Below are 19,970 nucleotides of genomic sequence, written 5' to 3'. Positions count from 1 at the left end.
GGGGTAAGGAGTAAGGGTATAGCTCCTTTAAGGGTTTCCCTTTCCCTTGTGATTGAGAGAGGGATGGGGCTGTGGTGGAGTGGGGGAAGCAATTGGTGGGCTGGCTAGCAGGGCTAAGCTAAGCCACTGACCCTTGTTCACCCTGGCGAGAGTATATGAGCCCCACTCACTGCTGGGTTAGAATAGAACCGAGTTGTTTTTTTGGTCTGCTGTGGGCATTGTGCTTGTCACCTTTATTGGGACTGGGAAGGAGTTTTGTTTTCACTGCTAGATTGGCCAGGGCAGGAAGGGCTTTTACCTTACCCACTGCAGCTCAGGGACCTGGTGGAATGGGTCAGAAGGTCCTGTTCGGGTTGTTGCTATTTAGCAGGTGACAGGTGTATAGTGGCATGATAAACCGGAGTTGAAAGTGGACTGAGGGGAAGGCATCCCATAAAGAAACTGGGAAATGGGGTTGGGAATCTTAGTGTGAGGCACAGCAAGGAGATAACCTCCTTCCCCAGCTCCTTAACCCTCATACCAGGCTGGGGCAGTGAGGCTCCAGCAATGGGCTGAAGACCTGAAGGGAACTCTCAAACTTGTAGAAATGATTGTGGAAGAAAACCTGACCTGCACTGTATGAGTTATTGTTTGATAGCTCCTGGGTGAACCAAAGTGTTGAGATTTGAGAAACCAGCACTTGCTTAGCCTTCTTTCTAAAAGTACCTTTAGTAAATGTAATCCACTTTTTTGAAAACGGCAGTGCTTTCATAATAGAAATCATAGTCTGTATGCTATAGTGCAAAGTTTTCCTTAGCATAATTACTATTGATTTTGAATGTAAGTAAGTTTCCATGGATGACATTCTCAGAGTAAATGCACTTGAAAGTAGGAATATAGTTGTACCAGATTTCAGCAATGCAGATATACAGTAGTGAAATATGTAAACAGCCAATAAAAATGGCTAACTTGGAAGTGAAGTTTTTATTTATTGTGAATATAGTCATGGTATGTGAATAACTCCTGCAGCACATCATAATTGAATGTTTTTCTCACGTACAGTGGATCTCTTGGGGCTTTTGAAATGGCGATCTAACACAAACTTGCTGCAGCAGAATTTGAGACAGCTGATGAAAGTTGATGGTGGTGAAGTGGTTAAGGTAAGAAACAAGTTAAATTTTTTTAATGAATTTGATATTTAAATTTTTCCGTCCCTCTAGCTTAGGTATTTATATGGCCCCCATTAATGTAGTATATGAGTGCCTCACAATCTTTAATGTCTGAGTCCTCACAACACCCCTGTAAAGTAAGGAACTACTTTTAAATACAGATGTGTAATGCACAGGTTTTTAAAATATTGATATTTTGAATACTGCAGTAAACTTGCTTTTATATGCACATTTAAATGCCAAAAGGGATTTTTATTTAAACAGTACAATCAAAACTTCTTGAAATTATTGCTGAGGGAGAGTCCCTCAATTATTGTGAGGTAATAAAATGCATAGCAAAAGTTCAATTCTCTAAATAAATATTAAGTGCATTTTATTATGTTTGAATGTGGAGTGCAAGTGCCACATTTCAGCAAGTGGTGCTAATATTTTTTTTAATTATGTTTCCTGCTGAAGATGTAGCTGGGCCAAGTAATTTACATTTGCCAAGGCCATAAGGGCATTGAGTGACTGTAGAGACCAACATAAAGACAGGTTTATTTGTGGAAAACAGTAGGCTTAGACTTTATTGAATACATTGTACTAAATCGAATCCAATAATGTCAGCAGAAGTAATATATCAAGAGTAGATGAACCTTAAGGGCCTTTATGCTTCTATTAACCAAATTAAAATTCAAATAAAGTAAAAAAGCACTAATGAATGCTTCATCTTAAGGAAACTTCGCACAGCTGAGACCACAGTTATTGTTCTTTACTGAGTAAGGAAAGAATAGCCTCTTAAATAGAACTTTGCAGAGTGGCCTTGTTTATTACCATTTTTGGCTTATATTACTTGAGAGCCATAGCTCAGTGCTGATGCTCACTGCCAACTAACGTTATTATGGGTAATTTTCGTTGTTCTCCAAATTACCTTGGAGAGTATACACCAGGCAAATACTTGCGTGCCCAGTGATTACAGAAAGATAACAGAATGTCACACAACGGAAAGTTAAAACAATATTTAGGTGAACCTCCCTTCCCCTTCCCACCACACTGCTGTTCCCCCACCTCTCCGCACACACTTTTGTAGACAGAGCAGGTGAAATTTTAGCCTCACTGAAGTCCATTAAAAAGCTCCCATTATTAATAGGGACATGCATCAATTAAATTTTTGCCCATGACTGAAGAGTTCTTATTTGATATGCTGGTCTTTTTCTTAGTTCTTTGTTTAAAGGACCATTGCCTACTGTTTCTACAGTGCAAGAAAAATATCTTAGTAGTTTAGTCTGTATAATATTGCATATTTATTATTCATTTTTAGTTTAACTATTCCTTTTCCTTCCCCTCATTTGTTTCCTTTAAACTACTTCCAATTTTCAATAACATAATTTTTAATAATGTCTTCTTGATCAAGAATATTCAAATTTTCTGTGAATAAATGATCAATGATTCATAAATCTCCATCAAAATATCATTATATTCTGTGCTAGTATTGACACATCAATAGTGAACATATAAGAGACTTGTTGGTTGTTTGACTCTCATTCTACATCAGTAGTAGTAGAATTAATGCTATCTTCTTTCAATGGAGATTCTCATTGTAATGGAGTTCTCCATATATGTTATATGGACACAATAGTACAGAGCAGTAGTCCTTATTCATGACATCCCTCCCTGATGAATGTATCCTCCTGCAAGTCTCCAAAGCCCTGCCACAATCTGCAGCAAGATGCTATTAGTAATTTTCTTGGGGTATTCCTACCCTCTATGGCCTGGACAGCCTGGAATCTTTCTAGTCATCATTGTAAGTCCTCATTGCATGTGTTCAAAACTGATCATACAACATGAGTTCTACAAATGCAAGAAAATGTGTGTGATGCCCACATGTGCAGAAAACATCCAGTCATGGCACCTTTTCATCTCTCTGTTTTCTTTTTAATGGAGTTTAGCCATGCTATCAAACCATCGTATGTTCGGGAAAACTTTACTCACTCCCACTGAAAAGTGAATGTTTAAATGCATAGCAGTGTGAACTGCCATGTTGTTTCCCCTAATTAAATGAATATGACTGCAAGACACACGTTGTTCTACTAAAAATTAAAATGTGAAGTCAAAAGCTGATTTCTGCCCCAAGCTGCGTGCCCATATGGAAATGATGTTGTAAGCTCTTTCTCTTCGCTGTTTGCCTCCAGATTTTAGTAGCATCATATTGTGGTTACAGATTCCTTGGGATGGAAATTGGTGGCCAAAAGAGGATTACAGTGGGTTACTAAATAAAAGTTAGCTTGTGATCATTAACAATGAGTCTCTTGTTGAGCATTGTTGAGTCTGCTGAACAGCCCAAGAAGCAACCTGAGTGTGATCTCATAAGCTGTTACACATCTTCATTGTTGTGGCAGATCCAATCCCAAAAGAGTCACTCTACTCCTCTGGTTGATGGAAGATTGCCCCCCCCCCCCCCGGATAAAATCTCTTGACAAAACATAGCTTACTCCATCCCTAAACTGGAGTCCCGCTACAGGAGAAGACTGCCTACCTGTTCAACAGAGACAAAAGGCATTTGCTGCATAAAACTACATTTTCCCCCAAAATCTGAATCTGAGCGGTGATACATTCACATGTTAATCTGCCTGGGAGGAGCTGATGTTTTTTCTGTCCATCTAGTAACACAAATTGCCCAGACACAGACTTATTGGTTGGTAAAACTAAATGCATCATGCAACCTGAAGAACTCCAACCCTATGTGCTATTAGCCCATGGTAGGAAGGAATATTACATTATATGGTTATAGAGTACTTTTTTCCATTGTGCTTACATCAAGTCCCCTTTGCTAATCTGCTTTTACTTTCATGTTGTGCAGATCAGGGTGTCCTGCCAACTGTCTAGTGAAGATTCTTCTTCAGTTACAGTGATAGAGGCCTGTAGGTTTTATTGGTGGGGGTGGGGAAAGAAGGTTGTGTGTGGTATTTCCCATGCCTGCATGTATGCTATTAGTTAACTGCTGTGGGTCTGAGAGTTTATGGAGCCATAAATAGCTATGTAGTATTTTCTGTTAATGTCAAGATAATTTCAAAGCATCTGAGTACTACTTGATTTATTTAGCATGAGTCTGACTTGCTTGTTTGTGTTTTGTATTGTGATAGATGATCATTTCTCAAAAATTGCATGATTCTTTTTAATAACAGTATGTTAAGATTGAATCCTGAAACACTTTATTGGTATATTCACTATAAAAAGTAAAGGTTTCTGTTCAAGTACTCGTGTGTGTGTGTGTTTGGGGGGAGGGGAGATAATGCATTTTCTGGCCAACTCTGATATATAAATACTAAATTTTATAAAAATTCACTGAAAAACAAAATGTGGGAAAAAATTCTTGTTCTATTTTCCAACTAACGCTTTTATTTTTATATTCTATATAATGTAAAAATAAAAATTAGTATGTAGATCCATGTAAAATATCAATTTGGGAAATTTAATCTCAAATTTCCTGTAAAATATAGTGACCTGAATATTTATCTGCAGTTCCTACAAGATACACTAGATGCACTTTTTAACATAATGATGGAGAATTCCGAGAGTGAGACGTTTGACACCCTGGTGTTCGATGCTTTGGTAAGTTGACTTGTTTGTGTATAGGTATTTGGCTAAAATGTAATTTATTGATGTATAGATTTAATTATGGTCTTTTTCATAAATAATATTCATCCTATCACCTGCAAATCACACCTTTTGAAATTTGTTTTATTTGAAGTGGGTTTTTTTAAAACTCCCAGTAGGGCTTTAATTCAAAAGGGATGAAGGTTTCTGACACGTTGCATCACAGTGATTGAGGGTTCTGACACACTGCATCATAGTGATTGAAGACAAGTGTAAGGGGGGCGCTCTGCTGACAGTGTCAGAGACAGAAGAAATGGTGAAGCATATAGTGGACCAACTGCTGTGCTGGGACACCGGTAGAAGTAGAAGAGTGGTAGTGGGGCAGAGAGAGAACCATTCCTATGTTAGGAACAGAAAGCTGGTAAAATAAATAGAACAGTAGGATTGTTGTTTTTAACTAAGGTCAGTCTGTGACTGTGTCTGTCCCCTGTATGTTAGTGTGGCTCGTTTGAAATGATTCGACTGGTTAGCTCATGAGAACATAGAAATTCAAAGATTTTGTGGATAATGGAATAATTATACTAATTTAACAGGTATTTATCATTGGACTGATTGCTGACAGAAAATTTCAGCATTTTAATCCTGTCTTGGAAACCTACATTAAGAAACATTTCAGTGCTACTTTAGCCTACACGTAAGTATATTTTTGGTTTTTTTAAAATATTTTTCTAATGAAAACATTGTTGTACAGAGTATCCAGATGGTATTCACATTTTCTTTTGCATAATTTAAATAGGTGTTCACCTATAAACATGAAGAAACATGGGTTTTTTTGTTTTTTGAGTAGGAGATATTCCTGCTTTCCTTTTTCAAATCTGAATTAATAGTAACTGTGCTGTCAATCCTGAGGCATGAAGCCCATAGTTCCTCCTTTTTAATGAGATGGTGATTTGAACTATTTCAGACATGTTTATGGAGAAAAGTATCATAAACAAAACATGACAATTGCCAATTATACTTGTGCAAGGAATAATAAATATTGAAAAAATTAAAATCCATCTTGCTTACAGTGTAAAATTGGTGTTCTGCTTATCTTCTATTATGTGTACACCGTTGTCATCTTTAAGCAAAAACAAAAACCCACAAAACAAAAACAGAACCCTTCAATTTTCTTTTGCTATTTGCTACTTCAGACTGTTATTGTTGGATACAAAAACAGTAATGGATAGCTTTGCTTGGCAACTTTCTCTTCCTCGGAATGGAGTTTGGTAGCCAAATTACTTTTATGATCTATGCGGGAAGAAAATGTGTGAAGTGTGTTCACTTAAGTAATAAGGACAAAATTAGGTCTTCACTAGCTTCAGTGGGTTATATGTGTTTTAAAAATATCACTCGTATATTTAAAATAAAACTAAAGATGGTGATTTTAAAACTGGGAGTTGTCTATATTCTAGTTTAAAAAGTGATTTCTAGTCGAGAAAACTGAGGCTATAGAAGTGGTAATTTTGTTAGTCTGTAGAAACAAAATGTAGAAAATCCCGAAGTTGGAGACGAAGTCATTTTTTAATGTCAACTGCTACTGTCTATAATTTTGAAACGGCAAGTTTTACAGGATCTATTTTTTCACTGCTCCAAAGTAAAGCCATATGCAAGGATACTAGATACAACCCAGAGGGGCTATTGATTTAAATAGAATTACATTTAGAAATCTGTTCACAAATATTTATGATAATTCTTTGCACTTGCATAGCGCCTTTCACCTGAACATCTCAAGATTCAAAGGACTTTGTAAATATTAAGTCTGCTAATTCTCTTATGAAATACATGATGCTGTGGTCATTTTGGAGGTAGGTAAAGTGTGCAACACAGAGGTTAAGGGAATTCCCCAAAGTCACAGTTAGTCACTGGTAAGGATTGAATTGAATGAAGAGTCCTTACTCTCACATAATAAAATGCTTTAATGTTATCTGCACTAGCTGTGGCTAATATTGTTAAATTCTTCAGGAAACAAAATTCTTAATTGGAAAAAGTACAAGTAACCTGTATTATTTTTTAATAGAAAGCTGACTAAAGTTTTAAAAAATTACGTGGATAATGCTGAGAAACCTGGTGTAACTGATCAACTTTTTAAAGCTATGAAAGCTCTGGAATATATCTTCAAATTTATAGTACGGTCCAGAATATTGTTCAATCAGTAAGTATTAACAGTTTTTTTAAAAAAACAACCTTGGGGTTCATATTTTTTCCTTTCTTAAATATGATTTTTCTCTTTTTATTTAAAAATTACAATTAGAGACGCTTGTGATGAGTTCTGGCTTTTTTTTGTATTTACTGTAAATGTTGTGCCTACTAGTAGACTGGTATGAAACAAAGCATTTTTCATAAGGGCACTGGCTGTTTAAAGGTAAGTACTGTGCAGTAAATAGAATATTATTTATTTCTTCATAAAGCACTTGTTTACTCTGCACAAATTTGGTTTATTCCCAAAGTATAAGAAAATGTAACATAGGCATTAGACAGAAGGAATAAGATTGACCGTGCTAAGACCTTGTGAGGTGTGATGGTTTTGTGGACACATTGCTACTGTTTATTTTTTGGCCACACTGCTACTGGTTTTATAGCTTGTAGTAATCCCTTTCCAGCTACCAAACCCTAACTACTCCAATGATTAGTTCAACGTCCTTCTCTCAGCTGCCTTGTGCCAAGCCTTGCAAATGTAAATAGTGAATATACGTGGGTATATTTAAGCATGGACCTCACAGTGGGAGTGACACCTCAGTTTAGAAAGAGCACATAAGCGCTTCCATTGTTGCTCATAGCTTTCTGAATGTTGTAAGGGTCTGAAAACAGAAGGTTCCCATAATTTCAAATAGGTTTTTTGAAAAGACAATGTATTTATTTTAATTTTTTAAAATAATTCTTTATAAATTCATTGATTTTAGTCAATCCTTAATGATGTGGCCCAGAGAAAAGCTTCCTTCTGCCTCCCTGCAAAAGGTTGAATATCTTCCAACCAGGTGAAAAAGTTACAGTAATCTGAGGCGAGGAACTAGCAAAAGTCAGCCCTGGACCAGTGACGGTTACTGAGCTGCATCCCATTAGTAGCATTAATATTTGGATAATTACCATCTTGATGCCAATGCGAGTTTCACAGATTTCCAGTGGCATGCACAATATTTGTTTTGAGCTATTGGATCACAAAACCATGACACTATTATATATCTCTGTGCTACCTGAGGTGATTGTTAGGTTTAACTTTTCTCTCCCCTCTGTTTGTATAGGTTGATTAAAAACTAAGGAATCCTAGCCATGAGAATGAAAGAATTTAAATATGAATAAATTTAAGACACTCAAAACATTTCTAAAATAGTGTTCCTGGTAACATATGCAGAATTCATACTAACGTAGTATGGTTTATAAGTTTGACTGGAATTGTTTGAGATGACCAGCATAACTCATTGGTTTGCCACTTGTAAGTAACATAGCCGTTCAAAACCCATGCTAATAAAGTTGTTACACCTCACTACAGCATCCAATACTCTAATTACGGCAAGAGTAACTGCCACAGTTAAGGCTGCCTTCCCATGCTAATCTTTGTTAAGGCCTCAACTTACTATAATCTTTTAAAATCATTTAAATAAAATAAAAACAATAATATTCAAGCAGTATGTTTAGTGCTGAAGTTTTAAAGAAAGTCAAACCAATGAACTGGGGGAAGTCACCGGCTAAGCACCTGGAACCAGAGTTTGTTGACATGCCACTCTTGACAGCACTGGCTTTTTCTCCAAATGCAGAAAGAGAATTTTTTTCATTTCAGTTCAATGACGAGTTCATTCAAAGTTGAGAAACTGATTGATTGATTGGTAGTTGAAAACGCAGAAAAGCTTGATTTCCTCTTCCAATCTATGAATAAAAATAAGGTGTAAGGAGATGAGATCTACTTTTTCTAAAATCTTGAGGGACATGGTGATCAGAAGCAATCAAGTCAATTCCCTAGCAGATAATACTTGATTTGTTTAAAAAGTTAACTTTTGTATTACAAACTAATTTTGATAAACTTTTCTCCTTGTGCATCTAGCACATTTAAGGTAGTTTTATTTAACTAATCAAAAAAAAATTCAATGGCTGTTTCTGTGCATTTTAATTGAATTCCAATTTCTAACCAAATGTCGCTTGAGGAGTAAATCATGATTAAAAAGTTAATTTAGTCAATAAAAATGCATCATTCGCCATTTCTAACACAATAAAAAAGTAAGAATTAAGATTCTGAATAAATGTACTTAAAACGCTCTAATTACTTAAATATGTTCGTGTAGATATAGTGTATCCTCATGGCTAGCAAAAAGTTGTACCAAATTATACCAACCAATGAGAATGAACCTTTATTTAGGAAAATAACTTAAAAGTACAAACAAACCACAAGGTTAAAATTCTTAATTTCAATCAAGGTTTCCTGTTTGTTGATTTTAAATCATGATGTAAATCACTTTGATATCAGAATGATCTGCATGCAACTCTGGGGCCTCTGCAGGACAGTCCCCTTCCCTGGGACCCTGCAGATGGCTTTATGCTCATTCCAAGTCCTGCACAGAGGGGGAGAGCGTGGAGGGAGGGAAGAGAGGATTCAAAATGTTCCCCTCTCAAATCTAATGCAATTTATGACAAAATGTTAGCATTTTCACAGAGAACCCCTTATCCGAGAGATTCTCATAAGCTCCCATGGCCAAAGAAGTAGGAGGGAGCATGGCTGAGCATGGCCTCCTGCAGATACTGAGGGTATCTGTGAGGTTTGGGGCTGGATTTTTCTGTAGGGAGTAGCAAACCCTCTCACTCTCTTCCTCCAATAGAATAATGTGGAGCTTCTCCATGAGAAAATCCTTGAGGAGATTTCTTTGCAAAAACTCCTGTGGCTTTAATATGGGAGGGGAGAATCTCAACATTTCTAGCATGCTGTTTTTCAGTTTGTTTAATTTTCTGTGACTTGAATAGGTAACTTTGTTGCCATGCCTGAAGTCAATATTCACCAATAAAGCTAAGTACAGGAATTTTCCAGCAAGTTAAAAATTATCATGGAATTGCTTACATCAAATATACAAACCTATAAAAGCAAGTTTATTATGTATTTGTCTTAATTTAACCTTTAATGTAACCCTTTTGCTATTTCTTATAGGATATAACAAGGTTATTACAAGGGATTTATGTAGAGTTCTGAAGTTAACAACGTCACCAAGGTGTTTTTTTTTTTTTTTTTTTTTTATAAATTAGGCAATGTAATTGCTTTCAATAATAATCTTGCTGTGAGATTTATAAGGTACTGATTGTCACTTATTCTGTTTCTGGTCTTACAAATCATTTTACAAGAAAAAAAATAATTATCTCTCACTGCAGATGAGATTTACAGAAAAAAATGATCCCTTAGTGTTTGCCGTTGGATTTCCTGGTGCTAAGCACTAATTCAAAATGCATTAGCACTGGGAAATCACAAGTCTGAATGATAAGGGTTTAATCAGAGAAGCTACTAAATTGGAATGATGCAACAGTTGGTTCTCAGTTGTAAAGCTGAAACCCTGGCTAATATGTGGTGATTATTTAGAACTATTAAAACTGTGGCATTAAGGGGCTGTCCTTAAAAGAAGTGGTCTCAGTGCTAGTGTTTTAGTGTGAAACACTTAACAAGCAAGTGTAGTTCCTGTTTTAGGAAAAAGCTTTTTAAAAAGGCGTTATTACCAATAATAACTTTTTAAATAAATTTATTATTCAACACGCTGACTGTGTTTGGTACTGCACAACAAACATACGCACATGCCCTCCGCATGCCAAGTTTACTACAGTCTCAGATAAATGTACAGGCCCTGCTCCAGCTGATGTCATTGAGAGTTGCAGGTGCTCTGGATTTACTAAAGCACAAAGATTTTTTTTTTTCTTGTCTTGACCAGCTTCATGTATCTATAAAATGTATTGATGGATACGGTCTTTTAAGCTTTACAGTTCCTTTTGTTAGGGGAACATTGCAATTTCTTAGTTTATTCCTAAAATATAATTTTAATAATCTGTGCTGTACGGCCTACAATTCTAGTTGGGAAGCAAAGTTTTCAGAGCAAAATGGTACAGTATAATAACTTTTTTTTTTCATTTTCCCTAGTGTACTACTTTAATAGCTGCTTTATGGCTCCCAAGGAATATGCATTTTATGCTAGAAATAATAGACATGAATTTTTAGTGTAATGTAGCATGCACCACTTTTAAAAAAAAAAAAAAAGTATCCCTGTTCCTCGTTTGGAATTTGTAATATAGATTCTCCATCGTGAGTTTTAAGTAAATCTTATGTGATGTTTTCAAATATGAAGAAATCAGACTAAGGTTTAAATATGTAAAATGCCTACCTATAATGCTCCCATTGCCCTAGAAAGGCGGAACCATATGCTGAAGTTAGAAGTCTCTCTTCTGATGCAGTTTAATCAGTGGGTAAAGTAGAAGATAAAAAAAGGGAAGTGAACAAATATTGATAGGCAGCAAGTTTAAAACAAACAAAAGGAAGTATTTCTTCACACAACCACAGTCAACCTGTGGAACTCTTTGCCAGAGGATGTTGTGAAGGCCAAGACTCTAACATAGTTCAAAAGAGAACTACATAAGTTCATGGAGGATAGGTGCATCAATGGCTATTAGCCAGGATGGGCAGGAATGGTGTCCCTAGCCTCTGTTTGCCGGAAGCTGGGAATGGACGACAGGGCATGGATCTCTTGATGATTACCTGTTCTGTTCATTCCCTCTGGGGCACCTGGCATTGGCCACTGTTGAAAGACATGATACTGGGCTAGGTGGACCTTTGAACTGAACAGTATGGCCGTTCTTATGTTTTTTTGATAGCTACTGTGACAGATCATGATGACATACAACAAAGGGGCATTTGAGCACCTGATGTAAATAGAACGTAGCTTGATGGAGAAAGAGGCCTGGGACTAAATGTCTCGAATAGGCCCATAGCCAATCAAAAACTGAATGTATAGTGCATGGGAAACATTTCTGGTGCTTCCCACAACCATTTTTATAAATACCACAATTTAAACTTGACAAGGATGTCATGCTTCGCTGGCCTTCTGCCGTTCTGTCTCCTATATACCATGCACCCTTAACTGTTGTTTCCCTCTGTGGCATATGTTAAACCTGTCTAGTCATACTTTCTTTAATTGAAGCTCTTTAAATGGGAAGAGCTCTCAGAAGTCTATTGACTGCATCCCTGCTAAATGTGAGCTATGGAGATTGTCACAGAACAAACAGTATGTTTTAAGTTTCTACAGGAAATTTGTTCATGGTAATGGTGCTTTCCTTTTGTTAGACATAGAAGCATTCCTCATCTCACCCTTCTCCCTTCATTCTAGGCAAAATCCATGTTGCATTTAAAATAGAAAGGAGGTTTGGGAATTGAGTCACTTTTTTGCCATATTTAGAGATTGGACCAAATTCTCTAGCTGGGTTACATCCTTTTTGCATCACTGTGGTGGCACAAAGGAGTTGTGATCTGGCCTTAAGCACCAACAGAGATCCTCTGGCATTGGAGGAACTCCCTGCTAGTGTATTTGGTCTGCAGAGTGGCCCCTGTGAATTAGTTCTGTTTCAATAGTTAAGCCTACACATTTACCCTAATTATATACTCATCTATAAACAGAACGAAGAAGTTAATAAACTATCACAAAAATCTATAATAACAAATGTTGTTAAAAAAGCACAAAAATAAAAACAAAAAAACCTGAATTAGTCTAAACCAAAAAGTCTACTAATATAACTCAAAAACTATGTTAAAATCATGCTGGTTAAACAAAAAGCAAGTCCAAATATTAATAAACCAAAATTAGTGTGTCAGATATTAACCCTAATTAATAGACAAAATAAGAAGGGGATGGACTATTCCCCATCACTTCCTTTTTAAGTCCTTAAAAAAAAACATTTTTTATAAAAACCAAGAGGGGGGCTGTTGGATCAAGCCTCACCATCATGGCTACTACTCCCACCATCTCCTAAGACCCCAGACCTTCTTTTTCCTAATCCTGAAAAATGTCCTGACCAAACTGGGCCCCTCCCCCCCCAAAAAAAGAGAGAGAGAGACCCAAATAACATCTGTCAGCTCCTGCTGAATCCCAAATACCACCTAAAATAAAATGAAATCAAGATTTATCAGCAGCACAACAGCTCCAGCCCATTTCAACTAACATTTTTTTTTCCTTCCAAAAAACAATTACTACCATCTTTAATACCATCTAAAAGGCTGTTCACAAGGAGTTCTAAAAACTCTCTCCAGTTAAAAAAAGAAAAGGAACCAGGAATATTGTGAAAATAAATGCTTTATTTAATACTTTACGTGTCAAATATTGTAACTGTTTTTCTTTATCTTTAATAAAAAGGCTGTTTAATGGTGTGTTTGCCATGTCCTAAGAAGGCTAAATTGCATGTATAGCAAATCTTGTTTAACACTGTTGAATTTTAGACAGTAACTGAGTTATGTTAACACCTTTAGCCTATATATTCCATATCAATGAATGCAAACTCCCCTCTTCCCACTCAGGGTGTTCGCTGGTGGTGGAAAGGGGGTTGCCACATTAATTCTCCTTGCATAGCGCCTATTAAGAACCTTACAACAGTGGCAGGATTTAAAGATGACTAGCACCACTTGTAAGTTAGGCTGGGTCTGGTCCTGAGAATCAGGGAGCTGGAACTGGCTTCCTGGCATGCTCTTCCCACCTCCTTGCTTACTTCTGTGCTGAGTGAAGAGGTGAATCTAGCCCATTATTTTGCAGCTATGTGGAGTTGGGTGATAATGAGAGGGATTGATAGTGTCTCAGTGATTTAGGAGTCAGTGTTAAATCTCCATCTATTTGATGTTTTACCAGGGGAAGCTTTAAATTAGTAATAATCCATTTTAGGTCTGTGACTTGAACGGATTTCCTTTTGGTTAACTATTTGTTCTATACCATTCTATACCAAACACTCCTGCCTGATTGATAAAAGTTGTAGAATTTAAGAACCCCTTTTATTTTAAATATCATGAGTAATACAAGGCATTGTCAGTTGTCATTTGAACAAAAAATGACTGCTTTGGGAACAATTTTCATTGTTATATACAATATTGCCAGGGTTTTTTTTTCCCCTTATGGTTTATGCTTCTATTACACAAGCAATTATTTGTTTCTCAGACTTTATGAAAACAAAGGAGAAGCAGACTTCATGGAATCCTTGCTGCAGCTATTTAAGTCTATCAATGAGATGATGAGTAGTGTCTCTGATCAAACTGTGATGGTGAAGGTAGGTGTTTCAAAGAAAAATGTCTTGGCTTTGTATTTGTATAATATGATAGCATGACTTAAATACATTTTCATTGCATTGAGAAGCAATAATTATGCAATTGATGCAGCATGAAATTGTATAGTGTGCCAGTGGTGTATTTTACTTTGAACATAGTTAATACTTAATGCATTCTAGTAAAAGGTGTGTCTGGCTGTATACTTAAATATACCTGATGTAGGTATGCAAGCCCCATCTTATACTAGTGCAGCACATATGCCCCAGGAGAAAGTGTAAGAACTCCACAGTAGGCAGATGTGGGATCATGTGCTCCTCATGTAGGTCTCCTCCTGATCTCTAAAAGAGTACTTAATAAAATAACTTTTTATATTGTGAGGAACAGTGATGCTCAACAGAGGACAGTCCGGTGAATTTGCTACAGGTGATTTTGTTGCTGCTCCTTTTCTCTTACACATATGAGTGATGGGTCGCCAACAGGAAGATTCCGTGGTAGTTGGGAATGGCCGAGACATCCCTGCCACACAGCATTCCATATTTGTTTGAATGGCCCCTTAGAGTCAGGTGCCTCAGTTATCCCTTTTTTTGTTTTTCTTTCTGTGTTTGTATGTGTGGTTAATTTATTTTTCTGATTAGTTCAGGAAAGTCTTTTTCTGTCATTATAAAAGTCTCTAGTTTTCCTCTCCATGTAAAATATTACATATTTTTATGTAGCTATGTTTGTAATCAACATTTAATTATTTTATTTGGTGATCTTATCAGTGTTTTCAACTGGTAAACTAGTATTTTTATTGTATTTCAAATGTTATAATCAGGGGTACAACTCCTCAACACAGCGCATCCACAAAAAGAATGGAACCAGGCCAAAAATGTCACCAACTAAAATATCCTTAACAAAAGGAGTGAGGCAGAGACTTCCAATTCATTTGACCAATCCAGACTCTTTTTACCACCCTTTTGCCCTCTCCCAACAAGTGCTGGAGCACCAGTTGTCTCTCAGAACCAGCTTTCCGAACCTAATCAGCATTTAATTTCCTGTGGTATCTTTCCTCAAAACTGTAGGATACAACTAACTTTCAGTTCATCCTTGCACTGTCCAGTGAAGGGCAGGAATATGTATTAGGTATTTATGGCAATGTTGTTCTGCATTGGCAGCATGGTTTACACTGGTGCAACTCAGAGCATAATTATATCCCTGATCATCTTATCTGAGAATGAGGAAACTATGCTACTGAAAATTAGTAAGTTGCAGGACAAATTAACAGGTTTTTTTGGAATGGACGTGATCTCCTTCCTCAGGTGCCAATCCTGTAATGAGCTTCAAGCAGGAAAACCCCTGCACTGAGCCCTGTTTGGAGTCATTGGGCACAGGTGTATCCACCCATGTAGTGGTCACTGTAGCATTCTAGTCTCAGAGGATGCTGTAAAATTTTGAAAAGTGGCCAGGTCCCACGTTGAAAAGAGAATTTGCCATTTAGGAGCCTGCATCTCATTGAAAGTTAGTGAGATGTAGGCTACTAAGTCACTTAGGTGCTTTAGAACAATTTACCTGGATTGTTTAAAGATTTAGAAAATAAAAATGATTCCTGAGTGTAACTTCTCAAATAGATAGTCCTCAGATGTGCCAACCTCACGCTGTGCATACTTGGGGGATGCTTTAAGTTTAAGCAATCTTTACTCCTTCCCCAATCCTGCGGTTGGCAAGCGGTTGAACTAGCATCCAGTAGAAATTTCTCTGAGAATCATTCTGTTAGCCAGGGATCAGCAAAGCACATTTCGCATCAGCTTTCAGTGCTTTCCCAAACCCAGCTGGCCCCTGACATACACACTTTGCTGAGGGGGAATGGTTGGCATAAAGCTTTGCGCCATCTCTTAACTTGCCTGTTCTGGGGTTATCCTGAGCTGCCTTGTTCCAGGCTTGCCAATTTATACCTCTCTAGGGTCAAGGATCTGGCCCAGAATATTTAAAATTAACTTTTGTATTTGTTGGTACAAAAATTATACTTGAGAAAGATATTTATCATGAGAGGACATGCGTGGATTTTTGGAGTTGTTTTGGTTACCTTTCTGGAGCTCTTTGGAGTTAATTTTACAAAAAGCGATTTTTCAAGCTGCATATATTTTTAAATTTTGATTTTTAACAATTAATGCATATGATTTAAAAACAGGTAATTCTGATCAAGATTGATTAGTTGAGTTTGTACAACTATTGACTTAATAGGATATATTTGAAAACTTTGGTTTGACTTAACTAAATATAACTAATTAAGAAATGAGTGAAAATGCTTTCTCCTAGGCACCAAATAATTTTAAGTGATGTAACCTTGATTTCCTGAGTTAGTATAATACAAATTATATTTAGATGCAGTCACTTTGTTAATACATATCAAAGCTTGTTTTGCAATCCATTGCCTGAAAAAAATTAATTTCTCTCCATATATTTTTTGTGGATCTGTGACAGGGAATGTTAGGTTTCCTTTTGCACTTTCAAGTTAGCTTCCTTTAATACGGTAAATTAAAAACTATGGTTCATCCCACAAGAAACATTTTCTTTAGTTTTAAGGCGGGAAACAAAATCTGAATGCTGTAATTTTGAGCCACTGCAGCATGTTTGTGTCCTTGGTGGTAGTCTGTACAAATGCTGACTAGGGCTGATCTTGCTAAGCTTGAGGGTTTGACAGGATCACAGCCCAAGGTAATACTCATGTAGCTGTATTGTATTTTCTGTTGAATACATGGGAGATAGAAGTAACCTTGAAATCACATTATGAATAAATCTAGTAAAAGCAGCTTTACTACTTCATCATATAAATAGCTTTCCTAATTGTACATGCTGGATGTTCAGTAACAATATACTCAATTTCTTGACTACACGACTAGGGATGCAATTTCAAATGAATGATTTAGAAAAACAGACACATATTAAATTAGGTGTTTTGTTCTATAGGATACCAAACTAGTTTCTGTTAATCTGTACAGATTTAATTGTGTTTTTTCTCTTGTATTTATGCAAAATACACTTAGTTTGTTGTTTCTTCAAATACTGTTTATTCAAAACACTAAGCAGAATACTGTAGTTGAACTAGTAGTATAAAATCACTTTTTAAAAACAGCTGCTTTGACAGGTATTTGGGTTTTTTGCTTCTGCTGTTCCTTGTTGGTATAAATCCAAGAATGGATTGGAAATTGGGATTTTCTTCTGTTGTAAGATTTTGTTTTTGTTTACATAGAACTATCATTTGGTTTTTACAGTGGTTTGCTACTGACTCTTTTTTGACTCTTTTATTCTTAAGTTCCATTTTTGTGTTTCCGAAAGGATGGCTCAGTCTTCACAAGAGGCCTACATTATGAGCAAAAATAAAATCAATAAATAAAGTCCCCCATCTTTCATGTACTGCATTATTTAAAAGCTGTCAGAAGTGGTTTTAAACCACTTAGCGGGGCTATTCCATCTCATTTTCTATTTGCTCTAATATGGTAAAGAAATGCTTGTGCATTATAGACATTGGCTTTGCAGTTTAATATTAGTCTAATATCGAGAGGCAGAAGAGTGCCATGATGCAACATAATGCTCTAATGTGTATGTGTCCTTTAACGTAGCTTTATGCTAACGTGACAGAATATTAGTTTGTTAAATTCTGGGGTTTCAGCATAACATTTTCATAGTGGATTGTCCTCTGTGTGTCGTACATTCCCCAAATCTGGAAACATAAATTCATGATAAATCCGCTGAGTAGAGCAACATTTCATTATATTATTTTTAAGAAAAAAAGATGATTATTGCAACTATACAAATATAAAACATGCTTCAGTTCTACTACATTGTTAAGGTTTTTTCTTCCACACCTTGTTACATTTGGTGATCTAGTGTGTTGAAAAGGTCATTTACCAATGTGGTCTAGATTTCTTTGGGGACTGGTGATAGAATATATACAAAGGATTAATGCTGGTTGTGACAAAGTAAACTGTCACAAGGAAAAAGGAAAAACTCAAGGTCTTTCAGGGGTCGAATGTACAAGGAAGGAAGATATAGAAAGTATTCATCTAAATCAGGTTTAGAACTATGCCGTGGTGCAGGTGGCATCACCCAGTGATAGAGGGAAGAGGGGAGCCTGGGATAGTAGTGAGCTTTAGGAAAATATGCTGTCGGTGAGATGATTCTGGAACCTATAAAAATCTCTTTTAAGACAGTACATAGAAGGAGAGGCAGCACCAGGGAAGGGTGTACTGCTACAGGAATGCTAGGGGAAACAACACCAGAGAATGGCATGCTAAAGGTAGCACCAGCTCAAAGTGAAACATCCATCCAAGATACTAATCTGATCCCCATCACCCTTGTATCTGAGCCCCTGACAGTCTGTGTGTACTTATCCTCTCAACACTTCTGTGGGGTAGGGAAGTCCTATTTATCTCCATTTTTAACAGGTGGGGAGCTGAGGTGCAGAGAGCTATGCGACTTGCCCAAAGTCACACAGCCTTGGTCTCCCAAGATCTAGGCTAGTCCCATAATCACTGGACCATTCTGCATCTTATTTTAGGTTGCTAAATGACAATTGCATGTCCTTTAAACAAAAGCCGAGCACTTATAGAACTTAATAGTTAAAATTAATCTTCTTGTAAGTATCACGCTGCTCTCAAAAAAACCCATCAACATAGTAGGCCTGATTTTCAGTTACATTGATGGCAGTTGTGTGTATTCAGTGCCTTAAAGTGAGGCCAACTCTTCTTATCAAACGTTACTGATGAAAGAGGTAGTACTTACTGTGGGGTATGAGTTAAGACTGTAGTACTGAAATAAATATAAATATATATTTCAATATATACATATATGATGAGAATTCTTTTTTCATGTGGGCAAAATAAGTCAGATGTCCCCATGGAAGGACAAACACCAAAAATTATAAGTTTGCTTAATTGCATCCAGTTTTCTTCAAACATATTTTATGTCTGAGTTTTCAAGGAGGTTTAATTACACTGTATTTAGAGGAGTCGTAACAAGACAAATTCCTCCTCAGGGCCTGTCTTTTGAAGTGACATATGCAAGATATAGGCCAACCAGTAATGAGTAGGTGTGTCATACCAGGGTACAACCCAACAAGTGGGGGGGCTTTGTCACCCCTGCCCTGCAGCCACTGCTCACAAACAGCCTTCCAGCACATAAGCCACCCTGAGTGTCTGTGTGTAACTGCAGCCTGCCAGTTACACCAGGACTGTCACAAGCCTTGGTTATACAGCAGGGTGTATTTGCCACCAGTCCCGGATCTTACCCCAGAAATGTATGCCCTGTACTGCCCAGCTCTCTCCTGGACAGTACAAATATATTCAGTCCATTGTTCCTCTAAGAGAATAAGATGCCAGTTTATTATATTAAATAGAGTTACCCTGCCACTTCATCTTAAACACACTGGATTAGGTAAAACAGTTAAACACATTTATTAACTACAAAGAGAGAGATTTTAAGTGAATACAGGTAACGAGGCGTAAAAGTCAGAAATGCCTACAAGAAAAATAAAGATAAAATGCTTAATAGTGTCTAACTTAACGAACTATATTAGATTCAAACAAAATTTCTCACCACATACTTCCAGCAAGTTTACTGACCAGACTCTTCAGGTCAGGACCACCCTTCATCCTGAGAGTCCACTGGCTCTTTTCCTTTGTCATCTTAGATGCAATGCCGGGGGGGAGGGGGGTCTGCTCCTTTTTTTTTTTTTTTTTTTAGTTTCAGTCCCTCTCTTGAAAAACCATTTCCAGCTGGAAACTAGGAGACAAAGAGTCTGTGTGGAAGGATCTTCCTTGCTGTTTTTTTTTTCCACCTGTTTGAGCTTCCTTTGTTTTCCTTCCTGCTTGAAGCCTCTGTTTACTGCTTAAATGCAAATTAAGGCAAGCACAGGTTCCATTGTTTAGGACAGACCTGATTGCCAACTTTTGCTTGGTCAGGGCTGTGGG

General features: G+C 36.9%; 1 protein-coding gene across 2 annotated transcripts in view; it reads left to right on the top strand.

The window, feature by feature from the left end:
- DOCK1 (dedicator of cytokinesis 1) overlaps positions 1-19,970 on the top strand; it is a 563,486-nt gene that overhangs the window by 103,115 nt on the left and 440,401 nt on the right. For both annotated transcript variants that reach the window (XM_048857028.2, XM_048857026.2), the window contains exons 19-23: positions 1,042-1,139; positions 4,650-4,739; positions 5,318-5,418; positions 6,784-6,918; positions 13,916-14,024. In XM_048857028.2, coding sequence (XP_048712985.1) covers positions 1,042-1,139; positions 4,650-4,739; positions 5,318-5,418; positions 6,784-6,918; positions 13,916-14,024 — 533 coding nt within the window. The remainder of the gene's footprint in view (positions 1-1,041; positions 1,140-4,649; positions 4,740-5,317; positions 5,419-6,783; positions 6,919-13,915; positions 14,025-19,970) is intronic.

This window comes from Caretta caretta, chromosome 7 (assembly GCF_965140235.1).
Source record: "Caretta caretta isolate rCarCar2 chromosome 7, rCarCar1.hap1, whole genome shotgun sequence".
Taxonomy (NCBI): Eukaryota; Metazoa; Chordata; order Testudines; family Cheloniidae; genus Caretta; species Caretta caretta.
The sequence above is the reverse complement of the archived record's forward strand: the minus strand, read 5'-3'. Positions and strand labels throughout refer to the sequence as shown.